Source organism: Vipera berus (genome assembly GCF_964194415.1).
Source record: "Vipera berus genome assembly, chromosome: 1".
Classification (NCBI taxonomy): domain Eukaryota; kingdom Metazoa; phylum Chordata; class Lepidosauria; order Squamata; family Viperidae; genus Vipera; species Vipera berus.
The window spans coordinates 163,505,663-163,525,996 of NC_138202.1; the positions used below are offsets into that span (position 1 = coordinate 163,505,663).

The 20,334-nt window shown below is 44.4% G+C and overlaps 1 protein-coding gene across 6 annotated transcripts in view; it reads right to left on the reverse strand.

The window, feature by feature from the left end:
- Positions 1-2,293: 2,293 nt before the first annotated feature.
- Positions 2,294-20,334, reverse strand: part of SESTD1 (SEC14 and spectrin domain containing 1) — a 75,462-nt gene continuing 57,421 nt past the window's right edge. For 2 of the 6 annotated variants that reach the window (XM_081314905.1, XM_081314906.1), the window contains exons 16-20: positions 19,152-19,233; positions 18,848-18,970; positions 17,653-17,844; positions 15,581-15,702; positions 13,016-14,503 (exon numbers count right to left, since the gene is read on the reverse strand). In XM_081314905.1, the coding sequence (XP_081171031.1) occupies positions 14,374-14,503; positions 15,581-15,702; positions 17,653-17,844; positions 18,848-18,970; positions 19,152-19,233 (649 nt within the window). In that variant the 3' untranslated portion in view covers positions 13,016-14,373. Of the gene's footprint in view, positions 2,417-12,244; positions 12,309-13,013; positions 14,504-15,580; positions 15,703-17,652; positions 17,845-18,847; positions 18,971-19,151; positions 19,234-20,334 lie in introns of those variants that run through there. The other 4 variants (XM_081314910.1, XM_081314909.1, XM_081314908.1 and 1 more) reach the window with 4 other exon arrangements.

Genomic DNA, 20,334 nt, shown 5'->3' on the forward strand with positions numbered 1-20,334 from the left:
CGGTAAATGGTTCCAAAGGTCTGGAACGCCCACAGAGAATGCCCTCCCCCTGGGGGCCACCAGCCGACACTCTCTGACCGACGGCACCCTGAGGAGGCCCTCTCTGTGGGAGTGCACTGGACAAAGGGAAGTTGACGCTGGCAGCAGGTGCTCCCGTAAGTAATCCGGACCCATGCCATTTAGGGCTTTATAGGTCATCACCAGCACCAACTTTAGCTAATGAACTGGGTGAGAAACCCATATTACACTGTATCTTTTTAGGAGAGAAGACTTGGTAGATAGCAGCTACGTTAATTTATGCTCTTTGGCATTACCATGTCACTTTTGCTCTGTTGGCCACTGTTACCTAACATATATTCTGAATCAGAGAAACAACAAATACTCCTTTCCACATTTTTATTTATAGAGTTAGACCAGCAATAGATCATTTAATGTTGGATTATTCCACATTGTCCTTGAAACCATTGATTATACCTTAGAAACTCTCCAAGGATCACTGCTAAATAGTAATTTTTAAAGTGAGAGAAAAGAAAAGTAATTCAATGCACAGAGAGTAATTGTAGTGATTTTACACCTTTAAACTTAACCGTACAACTTTATTGAAAGTGAATTAGTTTACAATGAAATCTCATTAATTATTTGGAATCCATCTATTTTGGGAAATGAGCCCATGGGCAAGCCACTCAAAGGCCAACTGGGGCCCATGTTCCTCATCCGTTGCAGGCATTGATCTTGAAGTATATTTTTCATTTTCATCCTGTTAAGATGTTCTAAAAGGAAAAAGTTTTATGCACTGACAAATTCCCAGCTTGCTTCTCTGTTTCTGCCAGGATGGCATGCTTGGCTACCTCCTGTCTCCATCCCACCTTCATCACCACTGGATGCTCAACATGGTGTTATTCCTGATGAGGCATGCAACATCCACATTGTTTGAATTCATGGGCTCATGGCCAATTACAGAAGTAGCCAAGCAGGAGACCTGCTTGAGCAGTACTGGTCCCACTCCATGCTACATGGAGGGAAATAATTTAAGAATATGGTTATCGAGTAGAGCAAAGGTAGCTGCAGATGTGCTGAAGTCCATGGAGGTTGGGGAGATAAAGTTTTCTTCCCTGTGATCACTAGGGGTCTGGGAATACACAGACAAGATGATGGACGTGGCTTCACAATGCAAGCTCTCCCCTTTTGAATATACATGGAACAACACACACACACACAAAGGGCAAGGCTCGCATTGCAATGCCACATCTGACCTCTCATCTGCTTGATTGCCTCCTGGTAGATGCTGTTGGTTCTTTTTTACTTTGGATTATTTCTAATGCTAAACCCACTGGGGCTGCATGTGACTCGCCAGCTTCCATTTGCTCGGCAGAGGCTTGCCCCTCCACCTTTAGGACAACTCACTGGATTTGATCCACAGCATGGAAGTACACCAAGATGCTAACCAATATTCTGATTCCCTGAGAAACACTGAGTTCAGAGTATTCATAATACAGAAACTCTGTAAACCACGCCCATAGGCATTACTGATCTGAGACAACTTCAGTTTCCATCACTTAACTGTTCCTAAAGTTCTCTACAAGACTAATCTAATTTTTTTCCTCCCTTAAAATAGAGAGCAGTACCATTGCATGAAATAAATCATCAATTGCTTAGAGTTGCTTGGAGGCATTCTTGGTATTGACTCAGCTGTTCTTGCTACTAGAGACTGAAGAAAGGCCTAATTGCCATTTTCAAATGCGCGTGGGATTACTCCCTCCTCTAAATCTTCGGGTTTGTACCACTCCAGAGGCACTGGCGGCCAGAAGATCCCATAGATTTCAGTTTTTCCATTCAAAGGTCTCATTGATCAAAGGGAGGTCAAACAACCCTTGGGAGCCCCACTACCGCCCCTCCAACTGCAATTCCTCGTCTTTAGGAAGTATGTCTCCTCCCCCCTTTTTTTAAACACATTGCCCAATAGATCAAGAAAAGAGATTTAATACTACACAGCCATTTATTTTCTGTGTGGGCTCTAGATAAGAGGTGTCATTAAATAGTATTTGAAATACGCATGTCGAATAGACTGCCCAGTTCTGCCAGGAGAGGGAAGCAGAGCAGCTGCAATTTTGGCATACTTGGAAACTCAATCAGGATACTGGGAATATGTTGTCACTGATCTACTATTTGGAACAGTTTCTCAAAAAGAGAGAATGTGGAATCGACGAGTGAACAGCAATGCACAGACCATAAAAGAGCAAGAAAATGCATGCTTCAAAGCTGAATGTGATTATTATTAGTTTTCAACAGAGGAATGGAACAGGGAATACAAATGAAAGAAAATACAGCACAAAAATACTGGAAATCCTGTTTTCTTCTAGGTAGGACGCTGGAAGTTTCCTTATCTCCTTCTTCCAATGATTCCTATCAACAAAACCTGCAAGGCAGAGTATTAAAGTAATAATGTGTAGGCTTTAACAGTTTAATGTTTGATTATTGTAATAATTTTACAGATCTTTTTACAAATATCTGTACTGCTAATATCTATTAAAAAAACCTTTTGTTTTACAGACTTCAAAATAGATCTAAGACTGCAATGTTGCCCCATCTAGGTGGGTATAAGCAATTAAAAACTATCGTCAGAACTACATGGTTCAGATACCGAGATATTGAAAAAGTTAATCACTCAAACAGGGTTGTTGTGAAAACATGTGATTTATAGGTCACAACTCAGTAGTCACAATTTGAGCTCCCTGGGAGCACCAATTTTATTTTTTAAAAAATCTGAATCTCTATTCATAGGACTGACTACACTTTTTTTGCAGAATATGCATTCAGAATATATCTTGTGATAGCAGAAGATAGCTTAAGAATTTCTTACCAGTGAGAGTGTCCAAAGCTGACATGAAACAAAACCGCTAGCATACCCCAAAATAGGGAAAGGGGATATTAAGAGTCCTTGCTTTTATTTTTATACATTACTTATTTTATCACGTGTTTCTAGAGAAGCTGTTGGTTTCTACTTCAAGATGCTAAGCCCAGTGAGCTCATGGTATTTTTGGATGATTAGTTTAGAACAAATGCTGCGGTCTTTTAGATGGGGACTAGACAACCCATGACCCATTGGGTCATCCTTTCAGAGATATTTCCTTACCTAAACAGAGAAACAGATGTTCACAGGGAGATAAGTATTGTTTTGGTTTTAGAATTAAAGGAGAAAACATCATTTTCTTACAAGAAAAAAAGATGTGCAGCAAGTCAAATATACTGTAGATGCTTTTTGTTTAACAAAGGATGCTTTTGCAGATCAATCAACATTTTTTAATTTTTAAGAATACTCTTTTAACAGTTTCACTTTTTCCTTGGCTTAAAATGACATACAGCTGACCATGCTGGAACACCAGTTCTTCAGATAAATCAGCACATTCTCCACGGTTTGCCCTTGTGTTTTCTGTATATTGACAGCGAAGCATGACTGTATTGGGAACTGTGCCCACTGATAAAGGATGTCTTCGCTTTCTGATAAATAGAGCTTAATTATTGGAATCATGACAATGTCATTTTTGAACACACCAATGATTATCTTTGCTACAAAGGCTTTGGGTGTCCCTTTTATTACATGTGCCGTTTTCTCAACACGCTGAGATTTTGCTGCAATACAGACCATGGATCATGTGCTTCAATACCAATTTATGTATCTCTGGCTCTTCACTTGGGTCTCATATTTTGGCTTACACAAATGTATCATAATCCTGTGACCTTGGCTTGGATGCTTCAAGCCACAGCAGACAGTGCATATGAGACAGACCCCACTTTTGGTATGCTACACTTAGCATATAAGCAATACGCTTATGAAAAAGACCATGCGTTACAGTGAGGTACTTCATGCATAACTTTGTCTTCAAGTTGAATACTGTTCTAATTAAATCTGGACAATCATTTGGCTGCTGATTCCAAAAAAAGATGCTATCTTCTCATTCTGTAACTTCCCTTGTGATTCTGGAGACACTTTCCTCCTCCATTTCTTCATCTCCTCCTCCTCACCACATCCCGACTTTTGGTGTTGTCTCTTGATCATGACAGGACCCCCCCCCCTCCCTCTTTCAACATGGCATAATTATGCTCGCAATATATTTTTTTTATCACAATGTTTCTATGTTGCTGTTCTCACCTCAGAACAGTTTAGAAACCTGTGGGCTTCTCCACTGTGTTGCAGAAAACTTTCAGAGACAGTTTAAAAAAAGAGGATCACATGATCTCCAGGGAGTTATGCCAGGACTGGTCTACACTCAGTTTCAGAGCAGGAAGCAGTTGAAAAATGAAGCAGGATGGGTAAGGATTGAAATATAGGGACTAACGTGTTTGACTGATATCAGAGAGATCTACTGCTCCATCTGCAGCCACAGCAGCTCATTTGATGACTTTCTGTCCAATCTACCTGTTGTGAAGGAACATGCCAGATTAAACTCAACATCAGTTTAAAAGAATAAAAGGACTTTGTGAGATCTCAAGAAGAATGTTGCAGAGTATTATTTATATTCTACTAAAACTAAATAGTTACAGAATGAGAAGATAAGAAAAGATGGAGGGGGAGAGGGAAGATCAACTCGAAAATATGTGGCATGGGGAGGGGGTGGAGTATAATCTAATCCATTGACCACCTCCATTTAGGGCCCCAGGTCAATTGGCAGAACCCTGTCTTCAAGCTGTTTTGGAAGGCCAAAAGGGTGAGTGCAGATCTCACTTGGAACATTTGTTGGTGGACCAAGATATACGATGGAACCACGCCATGATGTATATACAAATTCCAAGAATTAAGCTTAGTATGACAGCATCTTTTTTTGGAATCAGCAGCCAAATGATTGTCCAGATTTAATTAGAACAGTATTCAACTTGAAGACAAAGTTATGCATGAAGTACCTCACTGTAACACATGGTCTTTTTTCATAAGCGTATTGCTTATATGCTAAGTGTAGCATACTAAAAGTGGGGTCTGTCTTTCTGTGGACTGGAAAGGGCGTGGTTTTGTGTGCTCCCTCCATCCCACGGATGGGGCCTTGCTTGTTTGTGCGGCCTGGTTGCTGGCATGCTGCGACCTGGTACCAGTCCACAGACTGGGGGTTGGGGACCCCTGCTCTAAGCCCATTTGAAGTCCCTTGGTGTTGTGACTCAGGGCCAGCCTGTGGGTCCGACAGCCGGCTCCGATGTATCGGATGACTCAGATGAGGGGGAGGAGGGAAACGAACCGGCTGATGATGGTTTGGAGGCTTTGCAGAGCCCTCAGCCGGGGACCTCTTCTCAGCTGCGTGAGCCCGAGAGTGCGGAGGAAGATGACCCACAGCTGGCCCTGTTCAAGGACGCCCGACGCAGGAGGCAGTCGAGCAGGAACAAACAAAGAAAGGCTGCGGGACTCCTCGGGAGGAGGCACAGGGAGACCACGCCCTGAGCTCTCTATAAAAGGAGTGTTTGGGGAGGGGCTGGTTGCTGAAAGCAACTTTTCCGCTTGAGAAGACAAGCTCTAGTGTTTTTGTTAACTGCGTAATAAATCTTGGCAGATGCCTTTTAGCCTTGGACGCTCTCCAGTCTCTTCTTTCTGAATAGGGGTTTGCCTTATTACAAGGCCAGAAGAGGGCTGGTTCAGAACAGTTTGCTTTCAGCCACCCACCCCTTATTACTACGATGGAGCAGCTTCTTGCCGAGAATGCCCAGCTCACCCAGCAACTCACTTTGCTGGCAGCTCAGGTGGCTCAACTGCAAGCTCAGGTACATGCTGCACCCCCACCCAGGAGGAAATGTCAGATAGCTATGCCGGATAAATTTGCTGGTAATCCAGAACTGTTTCCTGCCTTCCTGGGACAATGCCAGCTTTTTATCAGCGTGAGAGCAGCTGATTTCCCCACTGACCGAGATAAGGTGGGATTCGTGTTGAGCCTTCTGTCGGGAGATGCAGCTCGTTGGGGCACGCCTCTGTTGGCACAGCCTAGCCCTCTGTTGGATAACTTTGGGGGGTTTTGTGACCATATGCGCCTCATGTACGAGGACCCGATTAAGGCGCAGACTGCCACCCGACGCCTGAAAGCTTTGAGGCAGGGTCAGCGCCCTCTACAGGCCTATATCAGCGATTTCCGGCTGCTTAGCCAGGATTCCGCCTGGAATGAGGCTGCGCTCGTGGATGCCTTTCAGGATGGCTTGTCAGAGGAGATGTTGGATGAGCTGGCCCGCGTGGACATTCCCTCAGATCTGAATGGGCTGATCCATCTTTGTCTGCGGATCGATGCCCGGCTGCAGCAGCGAAAGAGTCGCCGTGCCACCCCACAGACCCCTGCCGCCCCTGTTGTGCGTGAGCCCCCAGTCCAGAGGGAGGAGCCAATGGAGCTGGGTGCCGCCAGGTCCCGTCTATCGGTGACGGAAATGGACAGACGACGATCGGAGGGGTTGTGTTTTTACTGTGGGGACCCTGGACATTTGGCTGCTTCTTGTCCAAAGAAGCGTCAGCGGGCATCAGTGACCAAGCCGGCCCCGAGAAAGTCCCCTGCTTTGCTGTCGGGAAACGGCCCGAGCCCGATCTAGACGGTGTGATAGATCGGACGACCCACCACGACCACGCCGAGCGACGCCATTCCGATGGTGCCTGTGAACCTCCACGGCATTTGATTTTGGAGGCACGACTGATCCTTCCTGGCAAGCCAGAGGGGATTCCGGTCCATGCCTTAATTGACTCTGGGGCTACCACTAACTTTATGGACTCGGCCTTTGTGGCCAAATGGGCTGTTCCCCAGTGTCCGGTGGATCCGCCCATGCTAGTGGAGACTATTGATGGTCGAGTGCTCCTGTCCGGGCCTATTACGGCCGCCACGCAACCCGTGTGTATGGCTATCAGTTCCCATGTGGAGGCCATTCAGTTCTACATCACTTCGGATCTGCACTTCCCCGTGGTCCTGGGTCTGGCGTGGCTCCGGGCGCATGATCCACAGATCTATTGGTCTCAAAACTTGGTCACCTTCCCGAGTTTGCAGTGCGTGGACCACACCCGCCATATCTGTGCCGGCCAGGTGGAGGGCTCCTCAAGGGTTTCCTTGCCTCCCGAACTGTCCGACTTTGCTGACGTGTTCAGCGAGTCAGAGGCGGACCAATTACCCCCGCACAGGCCCTACGACTGCTCCATTGATCTGGTCCCTGATGCGCCTCTCCCAGTGGGGCGTTTGTACTCCATGTCGGAGCCCGAGTTGGCTGCATTGCGGGACTTCCTGACAAAGAATTTGGCTCGTGGTTTCATCCGGCCCTCGTCCTCGCCAGTGTCTGCGCCCGTGCTCTTCGTCAAAAAGAAGTCGGGCGAGTTACGGCTTTGCTGTGACTACCGGAAACTCAACGCCATCACGGTGCGTAACCGCTACCCGCTGCCCCTCATCCCCGAGCTCTTGGACCGACTCCGGGAGGCTAAGATCTTCACGAAACTGGACCTGCGTGGAGCTTACAACCTCGTCAGGGTTCGGCCGGGTGATGAGTGGAAGACGGCGTTTGGTACTCGCTATGGACATTTCGAGTACACGGTGATGCCGTTTGGCCTGACCAACGCCCCCGCTGTGTTTCAGCATTTTATGAACGACATCTTTCGAGATCTGTTGGACCAGTTTGTCGTGATTTACCTGGACGACATCCTGATTTACTCCCCGTCGCGTGAAGCACATCATCAGCATCTCCGTCAGGTCCTGCAGCGCCTCCGGAAACATCGGCTGTTTGCCAAGTTGGAGAAGTGCCAGTTTTACCAGGTGACCATCGATTTCTTGGGTCACCGCATTTCTCCTGAGGGCATCGCCATGGAACCGAGTAAAGTTGAGTCGTTGCAGAGTTGGCAACCCCCACGTCGCGTGAAGGATGTTCAGCGACTTCTTGGATTTGCCAACTACTATCGAACATTCATTCCTGGCTTTGCTGCCTTGACAGCCCCCCTTACCCGGCTCCTGCAGAAGAAGACTCGGTTCCAGTGGAACGCCCCCGAACAACAGGCGTTCCAAGCTTTGAAGGACGCCTTCATGAAGGAGCCCATCTTGAAGCATCCTGACCCGCAACGGCCGTTTGTCGTGGAGGCGGACGCCTCCGACATTGCCATTGGGGCCGTGTTACTCCAGGCAACGACGCCCAGCGGTACCCTTTTCCCTTGCGCGTATCACTCTCGGAAATTGAACCCCTCGGAGCGCAACTATACCATCTGGGAGAAGGAGCTGCTGGCCATCAAGGCGGCGTTCGAGGCTTGGAGGCATCATCTGGAGGGGGCGCGGCATCAAATCGAGGTCCGGACGGACCACAAGAATCTGGAAAGCCTGCAGACCGCTCGGAATTTGAACCAACGCCAGATCCGGTGGTCCCTCTTCTTTGTGAGGTTTGACTTCCGGGTGCGGTACATACCAAGCGGGCACAACCAGAGAGCGGATGCTCTGTCCAGGAAGCCCGAGTACACCCGAGTGGAAGACAAGCTTCCGCCCAGGACAGTGATCCCCGTCGAATCTTTTGCTGCGGTGCGGGAGCCGGTGGATATACGGGCTCGGATCCGGGAGGCGCAGCAGCAGGAGGCGTGGGTGGCTCAGCGGAAGGAAGAGGTGGGGCCAGATTCGCCTTGGTCGGTCACGGATGGACTCCTGTATTATCGTGACCGGCTCTATGTTCCAGGAGGGCCACTCAGGGGACTCGTCCTCAGCCAATGTCATGATAACCCGGCTGCGGGGCATTTTGGCCTGTTCAAGACTCTGAACCTGGTCTCCCGTACCTTCTGGTGGCCCCGAGTCCGACACGATGTCCAGTCTTATGTCACCTCCTGCGTCCCATGCAGGCAGGCCAAGTCAGCGACAGGGGCCCCGCCTGGTTTACTGCAGCCTTTGCCAACGCCCAAGAGACCCTGGGGGGCTGTGTCCATGGACTTTCTGACGGATCTACCCCCATCCTCCGGCTTCACGACAGTGTTTGTGGTGGTGGACATGTTGACCAAGATGGCGCACTTCATCCCCTGTCGCGGCTTACCGTCAGCTCGCGCCACTAGTCGCATGTTCATCCAACAGGTGTTCCGGCTGCACGGCCTTCCCGATAGGGTCGTCTCCGATAGGGGGGCCCAGTTTACAGCCCGCTTCTGGCAGGAGTTGATGCGGGCGTTGGACATTAAGGTTTGCCTCTCGTCCGCGCATCATCCTCAGACCGACGGGGGTACCGAGAAGGTCATCGGCATCTTAGAGCAGTATCTGCGCTGCTATGTTAACCTGCAGCAGGACAATTGGGTGGACTATTTGGCCATAGCCGAGTTTGCCTTTAACAACTCGCAGCACACCTCCACGCAGATGACACCGTTCTTGGCCAACGTGGGTTATCACCCCAGGTTTTTCCCCCTTTCTCCCGTGGACTCACCGGAGCCGGCAGCGAACGAATTCATGGCGGAATTACAGGCGATCCATCGGTTGGTGCGACGGCAGCTGGAGAAGGCCAAGGCCGACTACAAGAGGTTCGCCGATCGGTCGAGAAGGGATACGCCTCCATTATCGGTGGGGGATCGGGTCTGGCTGTCCACCAGGAACCTACCATCCACTCGGCCGGCGAGGAAGCTGGACCACCGTTACCTTGGACCGTTCCCAGTCGAGGCCGTCATCAACCCGGTCGCCTATCGTTTAACTCTGCCACGTTCCCTGCGCGTGCACCCCGTCTTCCATCGGTCCTTGTTGGTCCCCGAACAACCGGCTTGTCCACTTCGCCAAGCGGAACCTCCCCCATCAGGACCTGGTGATGGCGACAGCACCCCCGAGTACGAGGTCGCCAGCATCAGGGATTCCCGCTGGCTGAAAGGTCGCTTCCAGTACCTGATCGAGTGGAAAGGGTACGGGCCGGAGGACTTCACATGGGAAGACGCGACTGCCGTTCATGCCCCTGCGTTGGTGACTGCTTTTCACGAACAGTTCCCATCCCGACCGCATCCGGATCGGCAGACCCGGGGGAAGGGCCCTGCGGTGCGGGATAGTGTTGTGACTCAGGGCCAGCCTGTGGGTCCGACAGCCGGCTCCGATGTATCGGATGACTCAGATGAGGGGGAGGAGGGAAACGAACCGGCTGATGATGGTTTGGAGGCTTTGCAGAGCCCTCAGCCGGGGACCTCTTCTCAGCTGCGTGAGCCCGAGAGTGCGGAGGAAGATGACCCACAGCTGGCCCTGTTCAAGGACGCCCGACGCAGGAGGCAGTCGAGCAGGAACAAACAAAGAAAGGCTGCGGGACTCCTCGGGAGGAGGCACAGGGAGACCACGCCCTGAGCTCTCTATAAAAGGAGTGTTTGGGGAGGGGCTGGTTGCTGAAAGCAACTTTTCCGCTTGAGAAGACAAGCTCTAGTGTTTTTGTTAACTGCGTAATAAATCTTGGCAGATGCCTTTTAGCCTTGGACGCTCTCCAGTCTCTTCTTTCTGAATAGGGGTTTGCCTTATTACAAGGCCAGAAGAGGGCTGGTTCAGAACACTTGGTTCAAAAACTATTGCCCTATGATGCACCATTTTACCCAGGTAAATGTTGTGACAAAGAGAATTTTAGTAGTATATAAGTAATACTCCACAACACTCTTCTTGAGATCTTATGGTCCTTTTATTTTCAAATTGATGCATAATTTAATCTGTCATATTTCTATTTGCATAGTGTTGGTGTACATGTACTTGGAAACCAGTTCTGCAGATCGTGGATTATACAATGTTTTCCCTACTGAACTTTAGACATGAACAGTAAATGAATATGTGTTGCTGACAAGATTGATAGAGAGTTAAATCTGTAATTTCCCAATAACATATTCAATGAGAGGAAATTTACTGGGTTACCAGATATAAACTGCAAAAAACAAGGACAACCACTAGAGGGCTCTCTCCCCCTCTCTCTTGCTAGGTTGCTGCCATCTAATGAATACAGTATTCATAATTTTGGAGCCCAACAATTTTGCTCATCATCTCCCTCTGTGTTTAGGCAGCTTGAACAGGAAATAGAAACATAAAGATCAGGGGAGGGACTAGCAACCAGTTATGTTTCCAATCCCCTGGAATTGGGATTTCAAAGATTAAACTGGAAAAAAAATTGTGAAGATATGGTATGTAAGTCATGAGCACAGTATAATAAAAATTAGGCCAATTTACTTAATAGGGAACTTCTGGCCAAGAAATAAAATTTAAATGCAGCCTTTTTGATAAAATTGCAGTACAGGAATCAGACTAAAATATCAATTATTTCCATCTCATGCTCTCATTTTCTTCAGGTCATTTAATCTTTACTGGGCAATTTTACTAGGAACGTGTTCATTTGCATTGGGCCTACTCCAGGATGTCCCACAAAACCTAAGCAATAGAAAAGGGGTGGGGTGGGGGAACATGCCTGCAGCCATTGGGAAAGGGGGGATTGGGGCATATGACATCATGCAAATGCCACGGTTTACATGCTCAAGACAGTCATTGGTATAGAACTGCTTAATGGTAGTATTTTGAATAAGGAAGTCCTTCCAGATAGAACGTGGCATAATGGGCATTTCTTTTTTGTGTGGGCATTGCTATCTATGATCCTGCAGGAGGCCTCTCCTTTGTAAGGGATTTGGCTAGAACTTACTTGTAGGAGTTTCTGATCAGGAATGTTGTATATTTTGGAAATGCAGGTAATCCTTGACTTACCGTTCTTTTTATAGCCCCCATTTGAAGTTACAATGGCACTGAACTTAGAGAGAGCCCTTGGGCACACCACCACTGCAGCATCCCCATGGTCACATGATCAAAATTCGGACACTTGGCAACTGGCATTTATTTAGGATGGTTGCAGTGTTCCAGGATCATGTGACTGCCCTTTGTGACCTTCCCTGATGGCTTCCAATAAGCAAATTCAACGGGGGAAGCCAGCTCCAGTGATTTGCTTAACAACCATGGCTTAATCACCTTACTTAGCAACAGAACTTCTAGTCCTCAAGACAGTTGAGGACTATCTATACTGAGAATCTGGCCTGGGGTGGGGCTTCCTTTTCTGTACTCCCTTCTTTTATTTCTCTTGCCAGGAAGGGATTTAAATCTGCAAGTCCCAGAATACCTGACAAGAAAAAGGCAAGATGGTTGCTGCTAACGCAGGTGACCCTCTCAGTATCTCTGGCTGTAGCCCACTTCCAGGGGAGACAAACAGACTAAGGGGATGTGATGTGTCCGAGAAACTATCCCAAACAAGAGTTGTGGTGTTGTGACCGAGCTCTTCATTTTCTTTCAGAAGCAGGAAGATGTACGTATGAATTTTCTTACCAACACAGGTAAAATCTTGCTTCTGAATTATTATCAGTGTGTAGTCAATGATAACTGCAAAAAAAAAAGATGATTCAAATGTTTAATTTCTGTGGTTATTCTTGCCCCAAGTGAATAGTAAAATGAAAGATGAATTGGGTATTGTGTCTAGTGCAGTGATGGCGAACCTTTTAGAGACAGAGTGCCCCAAAACCACCCCCCGCCCCTGCTCCGCTCTTGCTCTGCCCCGCCCACCACCTCCATGGCCTGCCGAAGATCGCCCAGCAGTGCCATGACAGTCACACCCTCTGCCTGGAACCCACAGCATCAACTACGATGATGGGGCACGAGGGCAGAATCTTGTCCCCGCTGTCCGGCTGCCATGTCCTTTGCTGTGCTGCTCTGCGCGGGCTGTGCTCAGGGGCAACTCTCCTCCAGGGGGCCTGCTGTTGAGGGGTGTGCGGGGGGAGGCGGGGCTGGGGTGACGCCACCCGTGCCCACAGAGAGGGCTCTGAGTGCCACTTCTGGCACCCATGCCACAGGTCTAGTGGGACTTTTGAGAACAAATTACAATAGTAGTGCAAAGTGATTTGACTGGTCCCCGTATTTATGATCTTCACAACATCCCCATGTTGATATGATCAAAATTAGGGTGTTTTGGCAACCGGTTGCAGCATCCTGGGATCATGAGATTGCCATTTGTGACTTTCTCAGGGGTGCTTCTGACGACAAAAGACTACGTGTATATGATTAAAAATAGTCTCCTCCGATTCTCCACGAAAGGAAAAAGCCAGGAAGCTTCTCACTTAAAAGTGCTTTATCCATCAGGCCATTTATTTTACTTTTCAAGAAGCCGTTTAACACCCTTATCTATACAGCAAGCAGTTTTATTACACATCCCGAACAGGTCTTCCAAGGATATGCTGCCATTTCATAACATGCTGCCTTTCCAAATATTAAAAAAGAATAAACTTATGCTCATAGTTCATAAATATATAAACATTTTTATTTGGCTTTTGCAGATTGGAAGAATGAATACATAATTTATGCCCTATATTTGATAATTTTATTACAATACGTAGCATTTTTATCAGCTCTAGAAATTGCATCATTAGCTGTTACTTGAGTTTTCTCAGTCATAAGGATGTAACTAGTGGAACATATATGTCCAATATCAATACTTGTAGAAAAGGAGAAAAAAAGATACGTTAAAAGAGAAACCTATCAATTTCTCTTATCATGTTTTAGCTGGACAGCTTCAATTTCTATCTACAAATCCTTTTGCCACAGACTTTGTTCTTTACTCTCTCCTGTAAAATGTAAATCCTTTTCCCTCCCCATCTACAAACAAGTCAATAGGAAAAATGAACTTAATTTGCCATTAACTCCCACCAGCTGCTTTCATATCATTTTTTTTCTTCCTTGCTTACATGATGATGCTTATTCCCTCTTCTTTCAACTATTAAGAAACTTAAACTGACGATCCAAAATGGACTTGTACTCTTTTACAATTTCCTGCAATAAAGTAGGAAATACAAGCTTCCATAAAAGTTACTGGATTTTTAAAAGATGGATTTTTATTAAGCACAAAACATTTCTTAATACATTATCCATACAAATTGGGAAAAATCCAACTATAATGAATTTCAAGAATTTGATGGCACGTATCGGCACAATAAAAAGGACCATTTAAAAAAAAAATACAAATCAAAATTATAGGTCACCGCTGTCTATACAACAGATAGTTTTACCTACAGCCTAAAATACTACATCTGGAGAATAAACAGAATTATTTTTTGTGGAACTTGCACTTATTAGCACCATTTTCAAACTTGCATCAGTTGCTTAGAGAAAGAAGCACCTGATAGATTGGGATAAAGCTTCAAAGCAAGGATTCAGTGCAATGTCTTTTGTTCCTTTTAATTGTATTTGAAGTCTGTGGGTTCATAGCATGTTAAATTATGGCTTCGTAGAAATACATGGTTGTGGTGTAGAATAAGATTTGCTTCAAGAAGGATGAAGAGGTTTTTATGTTTAATAATAGCTGTGAAATGCATTTTCATGTATTATGGCAGGCATAGAATGTAGATGTCATGCAGAGTTACAAAAAGACATCTTATGAATTGGCAGGGAGAGGCTATTAGGTTTCTGTGGTACAGGCGTCTGGTTGTGTCAGTTGTTGTTTTCTCAGACAAACCAACTTTATCTTCTCTCTGATGTGTTCAGCTGAAGAAGCCATGTCACTTGGGCTCCCAAAGAACTGCTCAGTGCTAAAAAAAAACAAGCAAAAAAAACCCCCAAGCCCTTACATGTAAGAAAGCAGTAAGAGTTTTTGCTGTTCACAGCTTTATTTTCTCACTTTGCAGCTTTCAAGATAATATATATTATTATAATATCCTATCAAAGAAACTGTTGGATCTACCAGAAATAATTTTCCAGTAGCTTCAGGATAATATAAAGTAACAGAATACTTGAAATTTCAGAACAGCTTCCCAACCTTAGGGATATTTATGTGTGAAGTAATTTGATACCAGACTTCACAACTGTATTAAAACATACAAACCGTTTCTTTTTACATTTGTTGTAATTCAAACCAATTCTTTGAGGCTATCTCATCAGGGTTTACTTTCGTTTCAAATAATCAAGAGGTATCATCTCTTTATTGAATTCCAATGTACGGATGAACTTATCTTGCTTGTTTTAATGACGTAAAATATAAATAATACATAGTAACGCTATTAAATTTTAATAAAATGTTAAAATTGTATTTCTTGGTTTTAATATTTTCCAGCACCTCAACATTTGACATCTGACTTATAAAAATGCAATCCTAAACCAAGAATTATCTTAGCAGTTAAGATTAGGCCAAGTTTAGGTGGCCTTTTTCCATCCATGGAAAGTCAAGAGCTATTCTGAAGCATCTATTAAGGCAGGAAGCTTTTGTCAAAACAATGAAAGCAGCATCACACTCTTATTACACCTGCATGCAATTTCACAAGGCATATAGAAAGGAGGGGGAGCGTTTGCACTGGGATGGCATACAATGCCTTTCATCATTTGCCTTCCCATTTACTCCCCTTACCCTTACAGATGCCTCTGGAGTTCCTGAATATAGAACACCAACTGATCTTCTAAAGGACTTCATCCATCCCTTTCACCGCCCATCCCCACTCCCAATCACCTGTCCTGACCAGTGCAAACCACTGTGGAACTGGAGTCTGCTGCTCCATTCTGGCTCACTTTTAATTTGGTCTGTTCTGTTGTCCTACCTGCTTTCTAAACGTTATTACTACACATAATGAAATATTTTGCACTGCATAGTGAGCAATGGAATGCCTACTACATACCCATCAGGATAAACCACCGGGACTGTTAATCTATCCAGAAGGGATTTTCCAACAGTTTCAATCTCATCAAATCGTTCCTGATCATATATAGATTCAGACTCATCTGGGCATTCCTGCAAAACCTGTAATAAAATAACATTTTTTTTAAAAAAAATGGACATGGTCAAACTGTAAGTTGCAATAAAAAGCAACAATATTCTTATGCATTCCTGTCATGTTTTCTGTATTCTTAGATACAACGGCTGGAAATGTTCTGGAAATGTTCTAGCACCCCGCTAAAGTGCGCCTATGAGGTATGCCTTATAGTTTTGTCTGCTGATGGAGTCACAAACTAAAAAAAAAAAAAGCTAATATATGAACTCAAAATAAACCTATTTTAATGGAACTGTACGGAATTGCTCATGAGGTCTGTGCATGCTCTACGCAGTGGAACTGCATTGGCTTTAACAAAGAATGCAAAACCTGCTTCATATATGTAACCTATGAAACAACCTATGAACAAATAGCAAACAAAACGTGATTAAGATTACCTTGATGTGAACCATTTTGGTAAAGGAAAAATGGGAGAAAACTTCCAGCTGGGAGAGTAATAACTGGACAATATAGTCTAGTGTGTGATGCTAGGGAAAAAAAATGAAAGGAAAAAGAGGAGGATGGCCACCAGTAAGTGGATAGACTTCAATTAAAACAGCAGTGAATGCACTGCTAAAACCCCAAAAGATTACGTTGAGGACAGATCATCCTGTAGAAAATCTATGAATGTGGTTGCTAAGAATCCACCTTACAGCACTTAACCAATCAATAAGACTGGCAATAAGTTATTATTATGATCTATTATCTCAATAGGCTAACCATAGCTTGCACAGATTAAAAAGCAGTCCTGATTAACAACCACTGATTCAAAGACTATTTAAAGTTAAAATGGCACTGAAGGAGAGGGACTTATAATAGGTCCTTATAGTTGCAGTAGTACCCTTATTGTAGTACCCTTGTGGCCATAGGATCACACTTTGGGCGCTTGGCAACCAGTCCACATTATATCACAGTGTCCTATGATCAGGTGACTTTCACTGCCGGCTTCCAATAAGCAAAGTCATGTTCTGTACCAGCCTGCTACCGGCCCTGCAGAAAAGGCAGGGACAACCCCTTTACAAACGGCAAGAGGCTGGAATTAAGCCTACCAAATTTATTAACATAAAACAGAGCAAAACAAGACACCAACCATGAAACAGGAGCTATGAAACAGGAACTATTCAAGCGGTTGCCTTCAGCAAACCAGCCCTCCCACGCATTCCCCTTTCATACAGTTCAGGGTGTGGCTTCTCTCTGCCTCCTTCCGAGGTGGCCCATTGCCTTCCTCTGTTTACTCCTGATTGACTGCCTCCTGCGTCGGGCGTCCTTGAACAGGGCCAGCTGTGGGTCATCTTCATCCACGCTGTCAGGCTCACACAGCTGGGTCTCCGTCGTGACCAGGTGGGAGGGGCCTGGCTGAGGGCTCTCATCAGCAAGCTCTCCAACCCCCTCAGCAAGCTCTCCAACCCCCTCAGCAAGCTCTTCAACACCCCCCTCCTCCTCTGAGTCGTCCGACCCAACTGCCGAACCCACAGGCTGACCCTGAATCACAACAAGTCAATGGGGAAACAGGCAGATCACACATGCATTTGTCGGAACTGTGATAGCAGTCGCATGACTACAGGACACTATGACTGCAGGGGTCTACCTAATGATAGCAACTGAGACTGCTGCAACTGCCATTGTAAGTCAACATGGTCCCATATGGTCACTTAGCGACAAAGTGGCTGGTCCCAACTACTACGGCTAAGAGAGGACTATCTGTATTAAGGATGAAAATTCAAATTAAGTACAGTACGTGGATTCATCTTATATGTTGATTTTAATCATACTGATATTAAGCTCTCCGAGACCACCAATAGTTCCACAGTGAAATCACACCGTGAATTTTAACATTCTGTGTAAACATGACAAAACTTTATTAAATAGAAATGAACACATAAAATGCACACTTTAAAATGTTACATCAAAGATACTGAAATCCAACTGCACAAACTCACTTTTTCTGCATTTGAATGGAAAGCAGCAGCCATCTCTAGCCTTGTTACTCTTTCTTCTGAAGTGATTGTGAATTGTTTCCATACACGGTTCAGCTTTGGAAGTGTTTCTCCTGACGATCTAGAAGTGCATCTCAGAGACTGACACAAAACTACAGTAGCTTGTAGTAACTGTCGGCCATAATCATAGGTACTCTTAAAAAAAGAAAAGAAAAATATAGACATTAAGGTGGACATTTACAGTGTTGGACAGATTTAGGTGCAACACAGTAACACATGAATCATAAGACACTACAGCTTTTCTTGGGCCTATTAAAAACAAGTTTGACTTTCCATGCCCTTTTCATTTGCAGGAACATCCAAATAGGGAAGAAGGATACAGTAAAGAAAGGAAACTAGATTTTCTTGGCTAGACTGCTTTCAGTCAGAGACTACAAGTGTACAGAGTCACATGTTACTTTATTTGGCAGTTATGGAAACTCTAGAAGGATCTGGCCTGTTGTTGAATCATCCTCTACTCATCCGCCACCCTATCTTCATTTCACCTGAACATCAAGCCTCATTACCACAGCATTAACACCTCTTCTTTCTTATGCCTAATAATCCATGCCAAACGATCTGTTATTCTATACCAAAAATGTTGAATCCTTGCTATCTAGTTAGAGAAATGACTTGAAAAATAAAACTGTGACCCCAAGTACACTGTGGATCCATTTCATATTCATGGAAGATGAATGAATTCAAGCATTTCATAATAGTCGAAAAGCATTTTGACATGTATAAATTAATAAATGGTTGGTAGGTTAATAACATCCCACCTCCCTCCCCCCCCCGCTTATCCTACTCCTTCCCTCCACATCTTTTAGTTAGGGTTGAGAATAGAATTTTTATAGTATTTTATTCATATTATATATAGGTTTTGTATAGTTTTATGTTTTTTAACATTGTAAGCAACCCAGAGTTATCCTGTGGTAGGATGGGGGGGGAGGAGCAAAACATTTAATAAATAATAAAATAAATAATAAATTAACTTTAAATAAAATTGCGGATGGCCAATAATCTTCCCAAATCTAACCATGATTGACAGCAATAACTTTAATTAGTATGCTGCTCAGCAAATAACCAAAATGACCATTTTAAACAGAGATAGCAAACCTTAATAGCAAACTAATTTGCTACAAAATAAATGAAAACCTACCTGAGCTACATCAACAAATTTCCTATGTTTTTCCAACAAAATTTTGGTTTCTTGGGCATCATCTCCCAAACGGGTATGAGTCTTCAGCAGCGCATCTAATAATTCATTTAACCATTCTATTGCCTACAGAAATGAGCAGAGTGAGATTGTAAAGTAAGAGAGGAGACGTAGAATAAATTTGTCAAATCTGTATATAAAAAAAATGTAGCTACCCTAACTCTAAACTACCCAGGGTTTTATCAGTTCCCAAAGTTTACTTAAGTTTACTTAAGTTTTAGGCAACAGCTGTCACCATCCGTCTCACCTGAGCGGCATCCTCTTCACACTTAAATAGCTGAACCATCTGAAGCATCTTTAATCGTCTCACATCTACCATGTCCTCACATCTGTGAAAGGCAGAACATAAAACTGTATCAGAAAGGTCGCTCTGCTTATAAAAAAATTACACATGAGCAATTCTTACTTTTAAATGTAGCTATGAAATTTGGGGAAATGTCTAAAACGCTGTGGTAAGGAATAACACTTTAAGAATACCCCCAAATCTGATAAATCTTACAACTTTAATTAATCTTAAATACCAATATTGATATAAGCCCTTTGGAAAGTTCAGCTACCGTATCTTTGAAGCTGCTTATGATATATCCATGGAAATTCTATTATATTTTTATACCAGGGGCTTTATCGAACAGCATTGACTCACGGCCATGCAATGCTAAGTTATTGCTACAGTGACATACAGTGCTAAATTATTCCTTAACATTGTTATGAACAAGCTTGGGTCCGTACTCTCCTTCCTCAGAAAATAGCGGTGGGACTGGAAGATTTTGTTTTCAACCGGATTTCCTCAAAACTAAGCTGGTTTAAAAAAAAAGGCAGGATCAGAACATAACAGCAGTTTAAACAGTAAACTAAGTTCAGATGTTAATAAACTATTCCAGCAACATAAATTAGAGAAGTAATCAGGAAAAGGTAGAACTTTGCATATCCTCTGAATGAGGTATTCTATGCAAATGCACAAGAAGCACTTCCCTCTGAATAATGAAAGCAGCCATTCATAGCATGGCTGCTTAACTAGCTGCTCATGGCCAACAGCGTATGTGCTCATGCACAGCTGCTTCGGCTTTACTTCCAAGATTGCAGGTGCAGCAATGCAACTGCATGCAGAGGCAGTCAGGATTGGGTTATGAAAGATAAGGCTATTTTCATTGGGCTCCTGTAAATTGCAAAGCATCTCTTTGGAAGAATTTACACAGCCAGACAGAAGCACTCTACACAAAGCCTATATATCATTTATGTGATACTAACTATGTCATTCAAACTAGTTGATGTTATATAGTTCACTATCCTATAATATATAGGATAGCTGCTAATCTTGGATGAAGGATTGTGGTGATGATAGTGATCAGCACATATCAATCCGCTGTGGGATGAAGGTTTCTTCTTTGGAGATTATAAATTTTTAATCCTTATGCTGTTTTAGGACAACT